Source organism: Aquarana catesbeiana, linkage group LG08 (assembly GCF_042186555.1).
Source record: "Aquarana catesbeiana isolate 2022-GZ linkage group LG08, ASM4218655v1, whole genome shotgun sequence".
NCBI classification, from domain to species: domain Eukaryota; kingdom Metazoa; phylum Chordata; class Amphibia; order Anura; family Ranidae; genus Aquarana; species Aquarana catesbeiana.
The window spans coordinates 21,399,450-21,414,586 of NC_133331.1; the positions used below are offsets into that span (position 1 = coordinate 21,399,450).

At 42.1% G+C, this 15,137-nt stretch overlaps 1 protein-coding gene across 1 annotated transcript in view; it reads right to left on the reverse strand.

Annotated features, from left to right (window-relative positions):
* The window catches only part of LOC141105224 (killer cell lectin-like receptor subfamily G member 1), a 29,696-nt gene extending 20,987 nt beyond the window's left edge, over nucleotides 1-8,709 (reverse strand). Inside the window, exons 1-3 of the mRNA XM_073595115.1 lie at nucleotides 8,618-8,709; nucleotides 3,186-3,287; nucleotides 2,898-2,966 (exon numbers count right to left, since the gene is read on the reverse strand). Of these exons, the coding sequence (XP_073451216.1) occupies nucleotides 2,898-2,966; nucleotides 3,186-3,287; nucleotides 8,618-8,630 (184 nt within the window). The 5' untranslated portion in view covers nucleotides 8,631-8,709. The remainder of the gene's footprint in view (nucleotides 1-2,897; nucleotides 2,967-3,185; nucleotides 3,288-8,617) is intronic.
* Between the last annotated feature and the right edge of the window lie 6,428 nt (nucleotides 8,710-15,137).

A 15,137-nucleotide genomic window follows, 5' to 3' on the forward strand; every position in this document is an offset into this window, starting at 1 on the left:
TTACTGGAACCATGCCCTGTGGTCTGATGAGACCAAGATAAACTTATTTGGTTCAGATGGTGTCAAGCGTGTGTGGCGGCAACCAGGTGAAAAGTACAAAGACAAGTGTGTCTTGACTACAGTCAAGCATGGTGGTGGGAGTGTCATGGTCTGGGGCTGCATGGCAGTCTTCAGAGACTGAGCTGCAGGGCAGTATTCCAACATGATAAGAACCCCAAACACACCTCCAAGATGACCACTGTCTTGCTAAGCTGAGGGTGAAAGTGATGGACTGATGGACTGGCCAAGCATGTTTCCAGACCTAAACCCTATTGAGCATCTGTGGGGCATCCTCAAATGGAAGGTGGAGGAGCGCAAGGTCTCTAACATCCACCAGCTCCGTGATGTCGTCATGAAGAAGTGGAAGAGGACTTCAGTGGCAACCTGTGAAGCTCTGGTGAACTCCATGCCCAAGAGGGTTAAGGCAGTGCTGGAAAATAACAGTGGCCACACAAACTATTGACACTTTGGGCTTGGACATTTTCACTTAGGGGGGTGCTCACTTCTGTTGCCAGCGGTTTAGACATTAATGGCTCTGTGTTGAGTTATTTTGAGGGGACAGCAAATTTACACTGTTATACAAGCTGTACACTCACTACTTTACATTGTAGAAAAGTGTCATTTCTTCAGTGTTGTCACATGAAAAGCTATAATAAAATATTTACAAAAATGTAAGGGGTGTACTCAATTTTGTGAGATACTGTATATATTGATGGTACATGAGGCGATGCAGAGGCTGCGGGCATGGTACAGGAGATGCAGAGGCTGTGGGTATGGTACAGGAGATGCAGAGGCTGCGAGCTTGGTACAGAGAACCTCCCTCCATCAGTACAGACCACCCCTCAGTACAGACCCCCTCAGTACAGACCCCCCTCAGTACAGACCATCCCCCATCCATCAGTATAGACCTCCCCCCATCAGTATAGACACCCCCCCTCAGTGCAGACCCCCATCAGTATAGACACCCCCCCAGTGCAGACCCCCCATCAGTATAGGCATCCCCTCAGTGCAGACCCCCCATCAGTAGAGACACACCCCTCAGTACAGACCCCCCCATTAGTATAGACACCCCCCTCAATGCAGACCCCCCATCAGTATAGACAGCCCCACCCTCAATGCAGACCTTCAATTAGTATAGACACCCCCCTCAGTGCAGACCCCCCTCATCACTATAGACACCCCACTCAGTGCAGATCCCCCCATCAGTAGAGACCCCCCTCAGTGCAGATCCCATATTAGTATAGACACCCCCCACACTCCTCCTGTGTGGATGTAAACAGAGAGGAAGGGGAGGCGGCTTCGGTCGGTCTGCTCTGCTAAGGGAGATAGCCAGCAAGACCCGAGAGTGCAGGGCGGTGGGCAGCGTTAGCGGTGCCACTACCCACATGTGTCACCCCTCTGGCGGGTGTCACCCGGGTGCGGCACGCACCCCCCGCCCCCCCAAGTGACACCACTGCCTCAGACTCACGCTGTGTCACTCAGGTTACATCACATCACTGGTTGCTAGATGCCGGGCGGTTCTAGCAACCAGTGCAGTGGCAGAACAAAGTAAAACGGCCGAGATGTTAGTTATCTGCATGACACTCATATCCGCCGCTGATGGCACCACTGCACCGGGTGAGAGACTCAAGGCTATGGGCCCCAGATTCTGGGCTATGGTCCTAATAGCCACCCCCTAGCAATGCCTCTGGCTGGCTGTTCTCATTTTCCAAAGAATGACCTTTATAAACTGGAAGACACAAAGACAGGAGACATAAGGAGGAGGAATGAAAAGCTTAGGGTTCATTTACACTTGCTTCAACTTCAACACACATTGAAGCGCCTACCACTTCAACATGTTTTTGTGATGTGTTTTTGATGCCTCAATGATGTTTTTTGAAGCTTTAATGAAGATTGGCAAATGTCATCTGTGTGTGTGTTCAGTTTCTACTTGTTTTAAAGGGGCCCAGTAGAACCCCCAGCTCAGTAGTACTCCCAGTTATCAGATTCCCAGCTCAGTAGTAACCCCTATCTCTGCTGATCTCCCATTCATTAGCAAACCCCAGCTCTGCTGGTCCCCCACTAAGTAGTAACCCCCAGCTCTGCTGATCCTTCTCTGGTCCCTGCTCACCTCCTGCTATATTCCTCCCAAGCTGTGCAGCATGTGTGACATTGCTAGTTTCTCCTGCTTCGGTCCCCCAGCTCTGCTGATCCTTTGCTGCTCAGTCCTCTCTCTCTCAGTCCTACCTTCTGCTATAGTATTCCCATGTGTGCCGTCTGCTCTGTTCTGGTCCGGACCCTGCTCACTTTCCTGCTGCTCCACGCTGCACAAAGGATGTGACGTTTACACCAGACACTCCCAGAATATATACACATGAACCTGAAGTGACTGCTGACAATGTCTTTCTGAGAGCCAGCTGTTATCATATGATATCAGTAACACTCTAAAATCTCATGGAAAGCCTTCACAGAAAAATGGAGGCTGTTATAGCCATGAAGTGTGTGTCTGGATAAAATACTACATAATATTCATATGCAATATTTCTTATTTTCCTGACTAAAAAAGTCAAAAAATCTTTATATTGTTAGTACTGTCATAATAAAAGCATAAAAATGTACAGAACGACTATACTATACATTCCATTTAAATGATTAGGGTACTTTTTGGTACCTTATCCTACCATTTTTGTGCAGTACATATAGTGAATGTCTTTATATAAATACATCAAAGTGAAGTTCAATGTACATCTCACATTGTCCCTCATTAGTTCTAGATCAGATTGGTCCAAGTGGATTTTATTTTTGGGAAAAAACTTCCATATGGAGTGAATGGCAGGTCTGATAATCTCCTAGTTTTAGCTAAAAAAAATTAAAAATACCTGTAGATGACTGGGTGAGGTTCATCCTTAGCTGCCTGGTCTCATTTTTCAAAGACTGACCTTTATAAACTGGAAGACACAAAGTCAGGAGACATAATAGGTAGAATGAAACTCTTACATGTTAGGTCATCATTTATCTCAGTGCAAATCAGAGAGAATAATTATTTCTGATGGTCTTTGTGTCCTTTCAACAACCTATCAGATTCTGCATTTTTTAGATAGTTTGATGAATCAGGCCCAGAGGCTCTCCCTTCTTATGGATTTTGTCCACCATACTGTATAACTTACCCAGTGCTTCAATGATGCGGATGAGGATAATATTGGATCCCACAAGGAGGGTTATAATGACCCCTTTCCAGGAAGGCCACCAGAGGTTCTTCCCACTGATATCTGTAGAGATTATCAATAAATCAATCATTAATCATAATATTTCAATATGGATAAAATCCTTCCTACTTTATATTTCTAGAACTCAGTAGGGTGGAGGAATAACGTTCAATGGTCTGCTTCTTATCAGGTGAAGAGACGGGAGCCAATCCTATCCTACTTTATAGAGGAGGAAGTCATGTCACTGTGATGTAACTTCCTCCTCTACAGAATTACACATCCAGGAAGTAGAACTGTGGAACTTCCTGACCACAAGCCAATCACATGTTCATAAGTAACAAGTCCTACATCTCCATTAAAGAGTATCTAAATATAAAAACAAACATGTAATATATTGCAGCTTGCCAGTCCTTAGCAATAGCTTTAATTTTTCAAGCTAAGAACATTTTCAGCAAGTACAGAAAATACCTGTTGATCTTGCCAGAAATACAGTATCGTTTCCACTTCCTGTGAACTGAGAAGAAAGCATAAACAATGGTATTCCTCTTTTGTAGACCAATAGTCCCATCAATCCACAAAGTAACTGAGATGGACAAAGTCAGATATGTGTAAACTCCAGCCTGTGTGACAACCAAGGTCATACCTGGGAACTTTTTGAAAGAATTCTTGAGAATGGGGGCAGAGTAGGGACGCGTATTGGTGGGTGGGACTAATAGCAGGTGTAAAAAGGGCATGAAGGTTAAGGAAATGAATGGGGTTCCCCAAGTCCTGGGGTGGTGGACATGTTTCCATGTATAGTGGTAATCAAAGACCTTTTGTACCATTTAGCCAAAATAAATGGTGAAATATTTGAACATTTGAAAATATTTGAATATTTTAGATGGGAGGGCATGGATAAGTCCTGCCCATTATTGAGGTACCTTTTCAGAGGATTGCAATTAATTTGATCAGGCCATTGGTGGCTTCCACTGGGGCCGCCAGCATATTCTTGTTTTAGATTATGCGACCCGCTATCCAGAAGTGATTCTTTGTGAATGCCCTGGCAAAGACCATCACCAAAGATTACATACTGTATGTTCGCCAGCACTGGAATAGCAAAAGAGATCAATATGGATTGAGGGACTTCCTTAATATTAAAAGTGATGAAGGTTTTATGCACACTGCTGAAGATCAAATAGTTAGGAAACCTCCTTGAATCACCCACAAATTGACGGGTTGATGGAGTGGGTTAAACCTTTCATAACTAATGCCGCGTACACACGACCGGACTTTACGGCATACTTGGTCCGGCGAACTGGAGTCCGTCAGACAATTCGATTGTGTGTGGGCTCCAGCTGACTTTTTTTTTCTCAAAAGTTTGATGGACCTAGAAATGAAACATGTTTCAAATCTGTCCGACGAACTCGGTCGTACGTCATCACGTACGAATCCGTCGGAGTTTGGTTGATTGTGTGTAGGCAAGTCCGTTCATTCGGAAAGTCCGTCGTAAAGACAGTTGAAAAGTACGCTGGACAAAGTCTGCCGTAAAGTCCGCTCGTGTGTACGTGGCATAAGCCTATTTTTGAAATTTGGTGTTTACAAGTTAAAATCCGGATTTTTTGCTAGAAAATTACTTAGAACCCCCAAACATTATATATATTTTTTAGCAGAGAATCTAGAGAATAAAATGGAGATTGTTGCAATATTTTATATCACACGGTATTTGTGCAGCTGTGTTTTAAACGCACATTTTTGGGAAAAGGGACACTTTCATGAATTTTTAAAAAAAAACAAACAGTAAAGTTACCCCAATTTTTTTGTATAATGTGAAAGATGATGTTACACCGAGTAAATAGATACCAAACATGTCACGCTTTATAATTGCACGCATCCGTGTTAACAGGTTAGAGTTACAGAGGAGGTCTAGTGCTAGAATTATTGCTCTCGCTCTGGTGATCGCGGTGATACCTCACATGTGCGATTTGAACACTGTTTACATATGCTGGCACGACTTACGTATGCGTTTTCTTTGCTGCGCGAGCTCGCGGGGACGGGGGCGCTTTAAATTTTTTTTTCTTATTTATTTTATTTATTTTTATATTTATAAATTGTGTTTAAAAAAAAAAAAATTTGATTACTTTTATTGCTGTCACAAGGAATATAAACATCCCTTGTGACAGTAATAGGTGGTGACAGGTACTCTTTATGGAGGGATCGGGGGTCTAAAAGACCCCCAATCCCTCCTTTGTACTTCAAATTATTCATATCACCAAAAACAGCGATGAATACTGTGTATTTTTTTAAAACCGGCGCCATTGGCAGCCGAGTAAACGGGAAGTGACGTCATGACGTCGCTTCCATGTTTACGATTAAGAGGCTGGAAAGAAGCCGCCCACGGCTTTGTTCCAGCCCGCCCCCAGCCGGATGGAACAGGAGGCCCAGTAAAAGCAGCGGGAGGTGACCGGAGGGGGGATGTCCCCTCCCGCTCCTCCAGTATAACAGCCGAGTGGCTTTTAGCCGCATCGGTTGTTAGACCAGGAAAGCCGATCGCCCGCTCTAAAAAACGGTACTGGGATGATGCCTGCAGCTGCGGGCATCATCCCGGTATAACCCCCGAAAGCCGAGTACGGACATCTGCGTACGCTCGGCGGGAAGGGGTAACACTAAAAAGTATGTTGTGTAAGGTGACTGACAAAGATGGGTGGGACTGGAATTGTCTTCTTCCAGCATGGATTCATGAAGAATCGTTGTTGCCAAACCAATCTACTAACCTTCTATGAGGAGGTGAGTTGCCATCTAGATAAAGGAAGGCCCGTAGATGTGGTGTATCTGGATTTTGCAAAAGCATTTGACACAGTTCCCCATAAAAGTTTACTGTACAAAATAAGGTCCGTTGGCATGGACCATAGGGTGAGTAAATGGATTGAAAACTGGCTACAAGGGCGTGTTCAGAGGGTGGTGATAAATGGGGAGTACTCGGAATGGTCAGGGGTGGGTAGTGGGGTTCCCCAGGGTTCTGTGCTGGGACCAATCCTATTTAATTTGTTCATAAACGACCTGGAGGATGGGATAAACAGTTCAATCTCTGTATTTGCAGACGATACTAAGCTAAGCAGGGCAAAAACTTCTGTGGAAACCTTGCAAAAAGATCTGAGCAAATTAATGGGGTGGGCGACTACATGGCAAATGAGGTTCAATGTAGAAAAAAGTAAAATAATGCATTTGGGTGGCAAAAATATGAATGCAATCTATACACTGGGGGGAGAACCTCTGGGGGGATCTAGGATGGAAAAGGACCTGGGGGTGCTAGTAGATGGCATGCAATGCCAAGCTGCTGCTAACAAAGCAAACAGAATATTGGCATTCATTAAAAAGGGGATCAACTCCAGAGATAAAACGATAATTCTCCCGCTCTACAAGACTCTGGTCCGGCTTCACCTGGAGTATGCTGTCCAGTTCTGGGCACCAGTCCTCAGGAAGGATGTACTGGAAATGGAGCGAGTACAAAGAAGGGCAATAAAGCTAATAAAGGGTCTGGAGGATCTTAGATATGAGGAAAAGTTGCGAGCACTGAACTTATTCTCTCTGGAGAAGAGACGCTTGAGAGGGGATATGATTTCAATTTACAAATACCGTACTGGTGACCCTACAATAGAAATAAAACTTTTTCGCAGAAGAGAGTTTAACAAGACTCGTGGCCACTCATTAAAATTAGAAGAAAAGAGGTTTAACCTTAAACTACGTAGAGGGTTCTTTACTGTAAGAGCGGCAAGGATGTGGAATTCCCTTCCACAGGCGGTGGTCTCAGCGGGGAGCATCAATAGCTTTAAGAAACTATTAGATAAGCACCTGAATGACCGCAACATACAGGAATATACAATGTAATACTGACATATAATCACACACATAGGTTGGACTTGATGGACTTGTGTCTTTTTTCAACCTCACCTTCTATGTAACTATGTCTCACGTTCACTCTCTACTAGGTCCCACAATCTACAGAGGGGTTTTTCTCATATTAAGATGTATGGTAGATGGTCCCACAGCCTACTGGATATTACGAAAGAGATTTGGAAGTCACACCCCACAGGAGTTTGATTTACCATGTCTCTCAGAGGCAGGACCAAATCGTATAATGAGTGTTAAAAAACAGTGTGCTATGTCTATATGTACTCCGGTGTAGACGTTGGAGTGAAGAATGGAAAGGGTAAAATATGCGGTTTGTGTGTGAGACATAGGAAGAATGAATGAATACATGGAGAACCATTGCCTTTGTTTGGAAGCAGAATGAGGAAGAAACATTTTTACTTGAACCTGGCTGGGCAGAAGCACCTTGTCTGTCAGCAGCAGGTTTAAAGTATAATGAGAACCCTCACCTTGTAAAACAACCATCCAGTTTAATATAGAAATGAAAGGCAAAACATTTATGTATAGTTGTAAACAAACATTATAAATGCCTTTTTTTCCTCTGTTTTATAAGTGATCACATTTCCTTTAAGCTCCTTATGCAGCTGAGAACAGAGAGCTGGAGGAGGAGAAACAACAGCACATTGATCTTCTCAGTTAATAGCTATGGGGCGGGGGTGTAAGCACAGGTCTGATCATTGGAGAAGAGCAGGCTGAGTTCCCAGCACAGATAGAGAACTGACCACGCTGTGCTCTCATGCCTAATGTAGTCAGTTTTTAATAGGAAAGCAGAGGGACTGGCAGGAACACCAAGAGTTTCACACAAAGGAAGCAATACAAAGAGAACAGGAGACTTTTTCATACAAGTACATTGTACAGCAGGCATCAGGAATATGAAATGTTGGGTTTACATATTCTTTATGCAGCAGTGTTGGCAAGATTGTAAGAAAAGGTAGGAGAGCATATTGGAGAAAAAGTTAGGAGGGTGAAGGTTGAGTTTGGAGTATGACTATGTGTAATATGGAAGGATAATAGAGTTTTGACCTGATAAAGGACATGTATGTCTGAAATCATTGCCATTGTTATTTCTAAATCTTTAAAAAACCTGATTTGTGATGAATCTTGTGGTTTGGACATTTCTATATCAGGAGGTTAATGTGGGAATCCCTCCAGTTAATATTCCTATAGTCCTATGTACTGTCCTATTTGGTGCTTGAATATGTGTTTGATGCTCATTTACAGTTATGACATCATAACACATTTTCAATGTCTAATTTTTTGAGGTCAGGACCAAAGGACAGACAAGGAGGTTGCCCATAATAACCGCATGTCATCATCTTTTTCTTATCCTAAATCAGGAAAATGAAGCATGGAGTCTGAATTCCCCGAATCTTTTGACACAGGTGATTCTTAGTGATGACTATTAATACCAGTGATCACTGATCTGCAATGATGCCTAAATCCCATCAATCATTCTGACAATATTATAAGACAGAAGAGCTTCTTACCTGTTCTCTCCATGTCTGATAATACAAGGAAAGTCCTGACCTGCTGTACAGTGATGTCCGATCTAAAAGACTATATGTATGATATATCATGTAATACACTATACATGGTGTGACTGCACTGCCACCCCCCTGTTCCTGTGTGGTCACCCGGGCTGAGATCTGTCCAGTCCAGTCTAACCATGAAGAATAGTGTGAAGACCATAACATCCTGTATTTCAGAGTATATATGTGTGTTTGTGACCGTGCATGTACAGTATATTATATTGTTAGCCCCTATGGGGTGCAGGAAGTGATATGAACCAGCCTGTGTGTCCACCTAAAATCCAGAGAACTCCCCTGTATTTTACCACAAACTGGATATAATTCTGTTTCTAATCTTCGTATGTCATTGTGAGAGAGTCCTGCAATATATTTTCAGTATGATGGGTGTAATTGTCAATATCTGTTCTTATTCTCTATGTATGGACTCTGCACAATACTACTTATACCGGGTGTAATATGTTTACATGGACACTGCATGGTACTACTTTTAAGACCTTTAACTGATTTATATCTGTTCTTGTTTGCACTGCACAACTTTCTATGTCTGTTCAGCATCTTTTGTACTGTACACATTAAAAGGTTCTTAATGACAATCTCTCCCCTTCCCAAGCTGGACCTCCATGGGAAGGGGAGAGATTGGTTGGTGAACTTCTGACTTAAGGGGTCATGATTTGACTGTGTGAAAGTTCAGAAATTAGTTCACTTATCTCTTTCATCATTTTCTGCATTTTTATCCATCCTTTTTGGAATTGGAGGTGAATAATCAACTTTCAAGCCTGGGAACTTATCAAAGGATTCCTGGTATAGGTTTTTGGACCATTACCAGTGGCTGTACCTTAGATACATCCCCCTCTATGGCTATACCTGATGATCCGATCTTTCATATCCCTTTGACTCTGGAGCCTCAATTTACATACAAATAGTTTTTGAATATACAGTGCTCACTGTGCCTGATATCAATACATACTCCTGAAGAAGCCAATTACCAAGACGAAACATGTAGAGATTAAATCAGTTTGCACTTGTTTTAGTACTGTAATCTCAATACTTACCTTTTGGATGTTTGTTTTTAATGTTCCAATAAATTTCTACTTTTTATAGATGATTTTGTTATAATTGTACACCTTAAAAATCCCAAATACATCCTCAAGATTTCTATTAGTAAGTTCTTGTTTTACTGTGTCTTAAGCCAGGCCCCTTAACATTTGCCACAACCAGTTTTTGCTGCCGCATCTTCCTTATAACCCTATAAACTCTAATGCCGCGTACACAAGGTCGGACTTTTTGACCGGACTGGTCCGACGGACGCCGACAGACCAAATCCGGCAGACAATCCGATCGTGGGCTTCACCGGACCTAGAGCGGACTTTTCCAGTCGCAAATCTGACGGACTTTAGATTTGGAACATGCTTCAAATCTTTACGTCGTAACTACGCCGGACCACGAAATCCGCTCGTCTGTATGCTAGTCTGACGGACAAAAACCCACGCTAGGGCAGCTATTGTCTACTGGCTATCAACTTCCTCATTTTAGTCCGGTCGTACGTCATCACGTACGAATCCGTCGGACTTTTGTGTGATCGTATGTAGTGAAGTCTGTTCATTATAAAGTCCGCCGCAAGTCCGCCGAAAGTCTGTCGAAAGTCTGTCGGACGGGCTGTCGGACTTTTGTAGCCGAAAAGTCTGACCGTGTGTAAGCGGCATAAGTGATGGTTTTCTTTGAAAATCCTAAAAAATCCTGACTTGTTAATGAAGAATGTGCCATGAGTTTGAGTGTGTTTGAGTAGAACACCTGGGACAACCAAATCACCTTGAGTTTAAGGATGTTGATGGGAAGTTGAGTTCCCTCCAATGAGCAAGTCTCATCAGGGCATCCAAGAAGAGATCCATCGTGAGAATTTTCCATGTCTTTAGGGGAAAGCATTCCTTATGACTAGTTGGAAATCCACTGCACCAGGGAGGGCCAGGAAGATCAAGGCTATGCAGATGCAATATCAGCTCCTCCGACAGACTTCCACAAGAATGGACCCAAAAATGTGTCAATTTCATTAGTTCCACCACTCCCTCTACATGTTTGTGATGCATCTTTTAAAGTGTCACAGCCTGCACTCTGCAATAGTCACCAGCTATGGGGGTGACAGCACAATAAGACTAGAAATGGGCACAAGGCCCAGGACTTACCATGGTAGATGTCTTGCTCCTGGCAACAGAACTGTGTTGAACGGTATGGGTGACAAGAGAAGTAAATATTCATTCTCTTCAGATTTTTATTATGTGACAGAAGGTCTTTATGTTTTAAAACTCTAAACTTCTTTTTAGGTTTGCATATACAGATGATGGCTGATGAAGAACTTCTGTCAAGATTTTATTTGCTCAAGGTGTTTCAAAAAAAGAGAGTATGGTGGCCAGTCCAGATAAAGTTTATTTATCACAGTCACCATGAAACAACCAACTCATATCAGGAGATTGAAGAGGTCCTCTTCACCAGAGCTTAAAGAGGGAGTCCACCTAAACCGCCAAAAAAAAAAAAATATTAAAAGCCAGCAGCTACAAATACTGCAGCTGCTGACTTTTAAGAAACGGCCACTTACCTGTCCCAGGGTCCAGCGATGTCGGCAGGCGACGCCGAGAACCCGCTTGGTTCTCGGCAGCTGCCGCCGCCATCCTAGGTGAGGGAATCAGGAAGTGAAGCGTCGCGGATTCACTTCCCGGTTCCCTACTGCGCATGCGCGAGTCGCGCTGCGCATTGTAACTGGTCCCCGCTATCTCCTGGGAGCTGTGTGTTTCCCAGGGGACAGCGCGGAGGGACAGGAAGAGGCATAGACTCCCATGGGTGTCTATGCCGGAAGTGGGTGCAAATACCTGTCTTAGACAGGTATCTGCACCCCCCTCCCCCCTGAAAGGTGCCAAATGTGACACCGGAGGGGGGAGGGTTCCGAAAAGCGGAAGTTCCATTTTTGTGTGGAACTCCGCTTTAACAATGCTGGACTGTCAAGGAGATGATCTGTTATGATAACTGGTTTGGCAACCTCAATTTGCTACTAAACCATCACCATAGAAGCCCTTGTTCTGTTAATTAGTTTTAACCTCAGGATTCATAAAAAAAAATTGTTGGCCTAGAAATGTCTGTCCCGTCCCACATTGTCAGAGCCATTGTACAGCTGCTATTGCAATATTAAACTACACCATTGTGGATGTTGACTAAATGCTTCTGGGTGAATGATGAACAAATTTCCCTTCAACTCTTTAATAAATAGAGCCCTAAATAGCTATTATGACGCAATAAACATTGATGCATGTCAACATGACGTACTTGATGCCTGAACCCAGAGTTTTCTTTTATATGACTGTAGGTGTGCCAATAATTAAAGCATACAGCAGAATAATCTCATAAAAAGAGAAAGAGCTTGAAAAGCATGCAGGAATCCTTAGGTCGCTGGTTCAATTCCGTCTCAAAGGACTTTTTAGCTCCTTTGATAGCTCAGTAGGTAGAGCAGGAGGACTGCAGAGGAAAAAGAGAAAGAGCTACTAATGTTATACTAAACACACACTGTTTCATTTATATTGTCCCTTCTATTTCTGTATGTGGATGACGGCACTAATTATTTTGATTAAAAAAAAAAAAAACAACTAAGTATCTTATTTCCTAATCAATATACAGCTGTCACATGACCCAGCTCTCTCCAAGCCTGTCTGCAGGTAAACAGTGGCAGGAGGAGCTTCTAGTTCTCTGCTGCTGGTCACATGTTCAAAAAAAACAGCCTTTGTAGTACAGAGTAAAAATAACTAATTACTATCAATAAACTTTTATAAATTGTCATATAAATATATATTACAATTCAAATCTTTATTATTTTTTGGAAATAACATGGTGTGGGCAGATTTCTGCCAGTCACAGCCTGTGTCACCCCCTTCCAACCTGTGTCTAATATCCCACCCCCATTGGGTTTATCTGATTAGTTGGCATGGAGGAGGAGGGAGGGAGTGGTCTGTCATTTACCACTGTGTATACGCCCCACATGTGTGACTCTATAGTCACAGGGGCTGCTCAGATGTGATAGGGAGGAAATGCTCAGGGTAGAAAATGCACTGAAATCTGAGCATGTGCAGAGCTGTCAACACTACCCTACAAAATCCCCAACTGCAGTGGGGACATGGATAGAGAGGGGAGATAGCGAGCAGCAGGATCAACCAGGTTTTTTGCAGAATACAGAAAACGAATCTCTAGTGACTGAGTGAGTATAAACAACATGTAATCTACCATTTACTGAGTTTATATGATGTGGGTTTAGTGACACTTTATAAAGTGCCATCACAACCGAAGGATTAAAGTATATCTAAACCCAAATTTTTCAGTTTACCAGCCCTTAGATAAGATTTCTGCTTTCGTTTTCTCTTTCCTGACTTTTTCCCTTTATTTTCACGTCGTAATCCTGCTAATGACACACTTTGGGGGTTGATTTACTAAAACTAAGAAGTGCAAAATCTGGTGCAGCTGTGGATAGAAACCAATCCGCTTCCAGGTTTTATTGTCAAAGCGTAATTGGACAAACTGAAGTTAGAAGCTGATTGGCTACCATGCGGAGCTGCACCAGATTTTGCATCCTCCAATTTTAGTAAATCAACCCCATTGGTCCCCTGGGTGGCTACGCTCACTTCTCTACTGTAGCTAAGGAATACAACATGCTTGTCACCTAGGCCAGACTCTGATTGCCTTTGTTCATCCCCATTATGTGGATAGTAATAGGATTAGTAGCTTAAACATAGAAAAATAACATTGTATTTGCTTCCAGTTCATCCCACAAGAAGTGACAAGGACACAGCATTTCTGGCAGGATCAACCGGAATATTTTATGGACTTTCTGAAAATGTTCTGGTGTGTGAAAAATGAAAACAAAGGCAGTCACCACATCTAAGGACTGGTAAGATGTTGTTATGTTTAGTTATCCTTTAAGGCCACCTTGTTGTTAGGTATACAGTAATACCTGCCCATGCTTCACAAGTTAAAAAAAAAATTACCTTTTGCTTTATATGACTGCACTGATTTATCTATATATATTTTTATATAAGCATATATATGTTTTTATATACATACATATAATTGGCATTCACAGCTATTTAAATATTATGGAGCACATTTATTCTGGAGAAAATAAGCACCTTTGTCTGTTTGGATAAGCCAACAACCATGTATAAAATCAAAGAGGACAAGTACTGTACAGGTGAATGGAAATGAAGATTTTTGGCTTTTTTTATACTGTGTCCAATGTTTGGCAGCAAATACAAACTTACAATGGAGTTGAAGTTAAAAAAAGGAAAAAAAAAATCAAGGTTTGTACCGATCATGAGACTAGACATGTGCCCTGCCGAAAAATGTGTTCGTTTTAGTTTTTGTCTCATTCGCTTTTTTTTTTTTGGGGGGGGGGGGTAATTCGTTATGATTGCAATTCGTCAATTAGTAAATTAAAAAAAAAATCGGAAATTGAAAAAAATAAATAAAAAATCGGAAATTAAAAAAAAAAAAATCGGAAATTCAAAAACCCGAAAATTTGAAAACCTGAAATAATAACTAACTAATAATAACTTAACTATTAAATTATAGGTATTGGAATTTTCTTTCAAATTTGGCTGTTAGTGAAAATAACGAATACAAATTTATCCGAAGTTACGAATTATCTGAAATAAGGAATACCGCATCTAAACAAATGGAACGGAACTAATTAACCACTAGGTCGATATACGGCGGCAAAGTGGTTCGCGAATCGCCATATGGGTACAGCTGTACCTTTAAGGGCGATAGCAGACGCGCGCCCACTGCACAGCGGGGAACCCTATGCGCGTGGCCGGTGGGCGCCATCGTGTGCACGATAGCAGGAACAGTAAACACACAAATCCCTGTTCTCTCAGGGGAGAGGAGACATATTATTTGTTCCTACTAAGTAGGAACAACAATATGTCCCCTCCTCTAGTCAGTCCTATCCCCATACAGTTAGATCACACCCAGGGAACACATGTTTAAACCCCTTGATCGCCCCCTAGTGTTAACCCCTTTCCTGCCAGTGACATTTATACAGTAATCAGTGCTTTTTTATAGCACTGATCGCTGTATAAATGTCATTGGTCCAAAAAATGTGTTAAAAGTGTCCGATCTGTCTGCCGCAATGTCGCAGTACCGCTAAAAATTGCAGATCACTGGCATTAGTAAAAAAATAATAATAAAAATGCCATAAATCTATCCCCTATTTTGTAGACGCTATAACTTTTGCGCAAACCAATCAATATACGCTTATTGCGATTTTTTTTTACCAAAAATATGTAGAAGATTACATGTTGGCCTAAACTGAGGAAGAAATTCGTTTTTTAAAAACATTTTGGGGATATTTATTATAGCAAAAAGTAAAAAATATATAAATAGATAGATTTATAGCATTTTTATTAATTATTTTTTTTTTACTAGTAATGGCAGCAATCTGCGATTT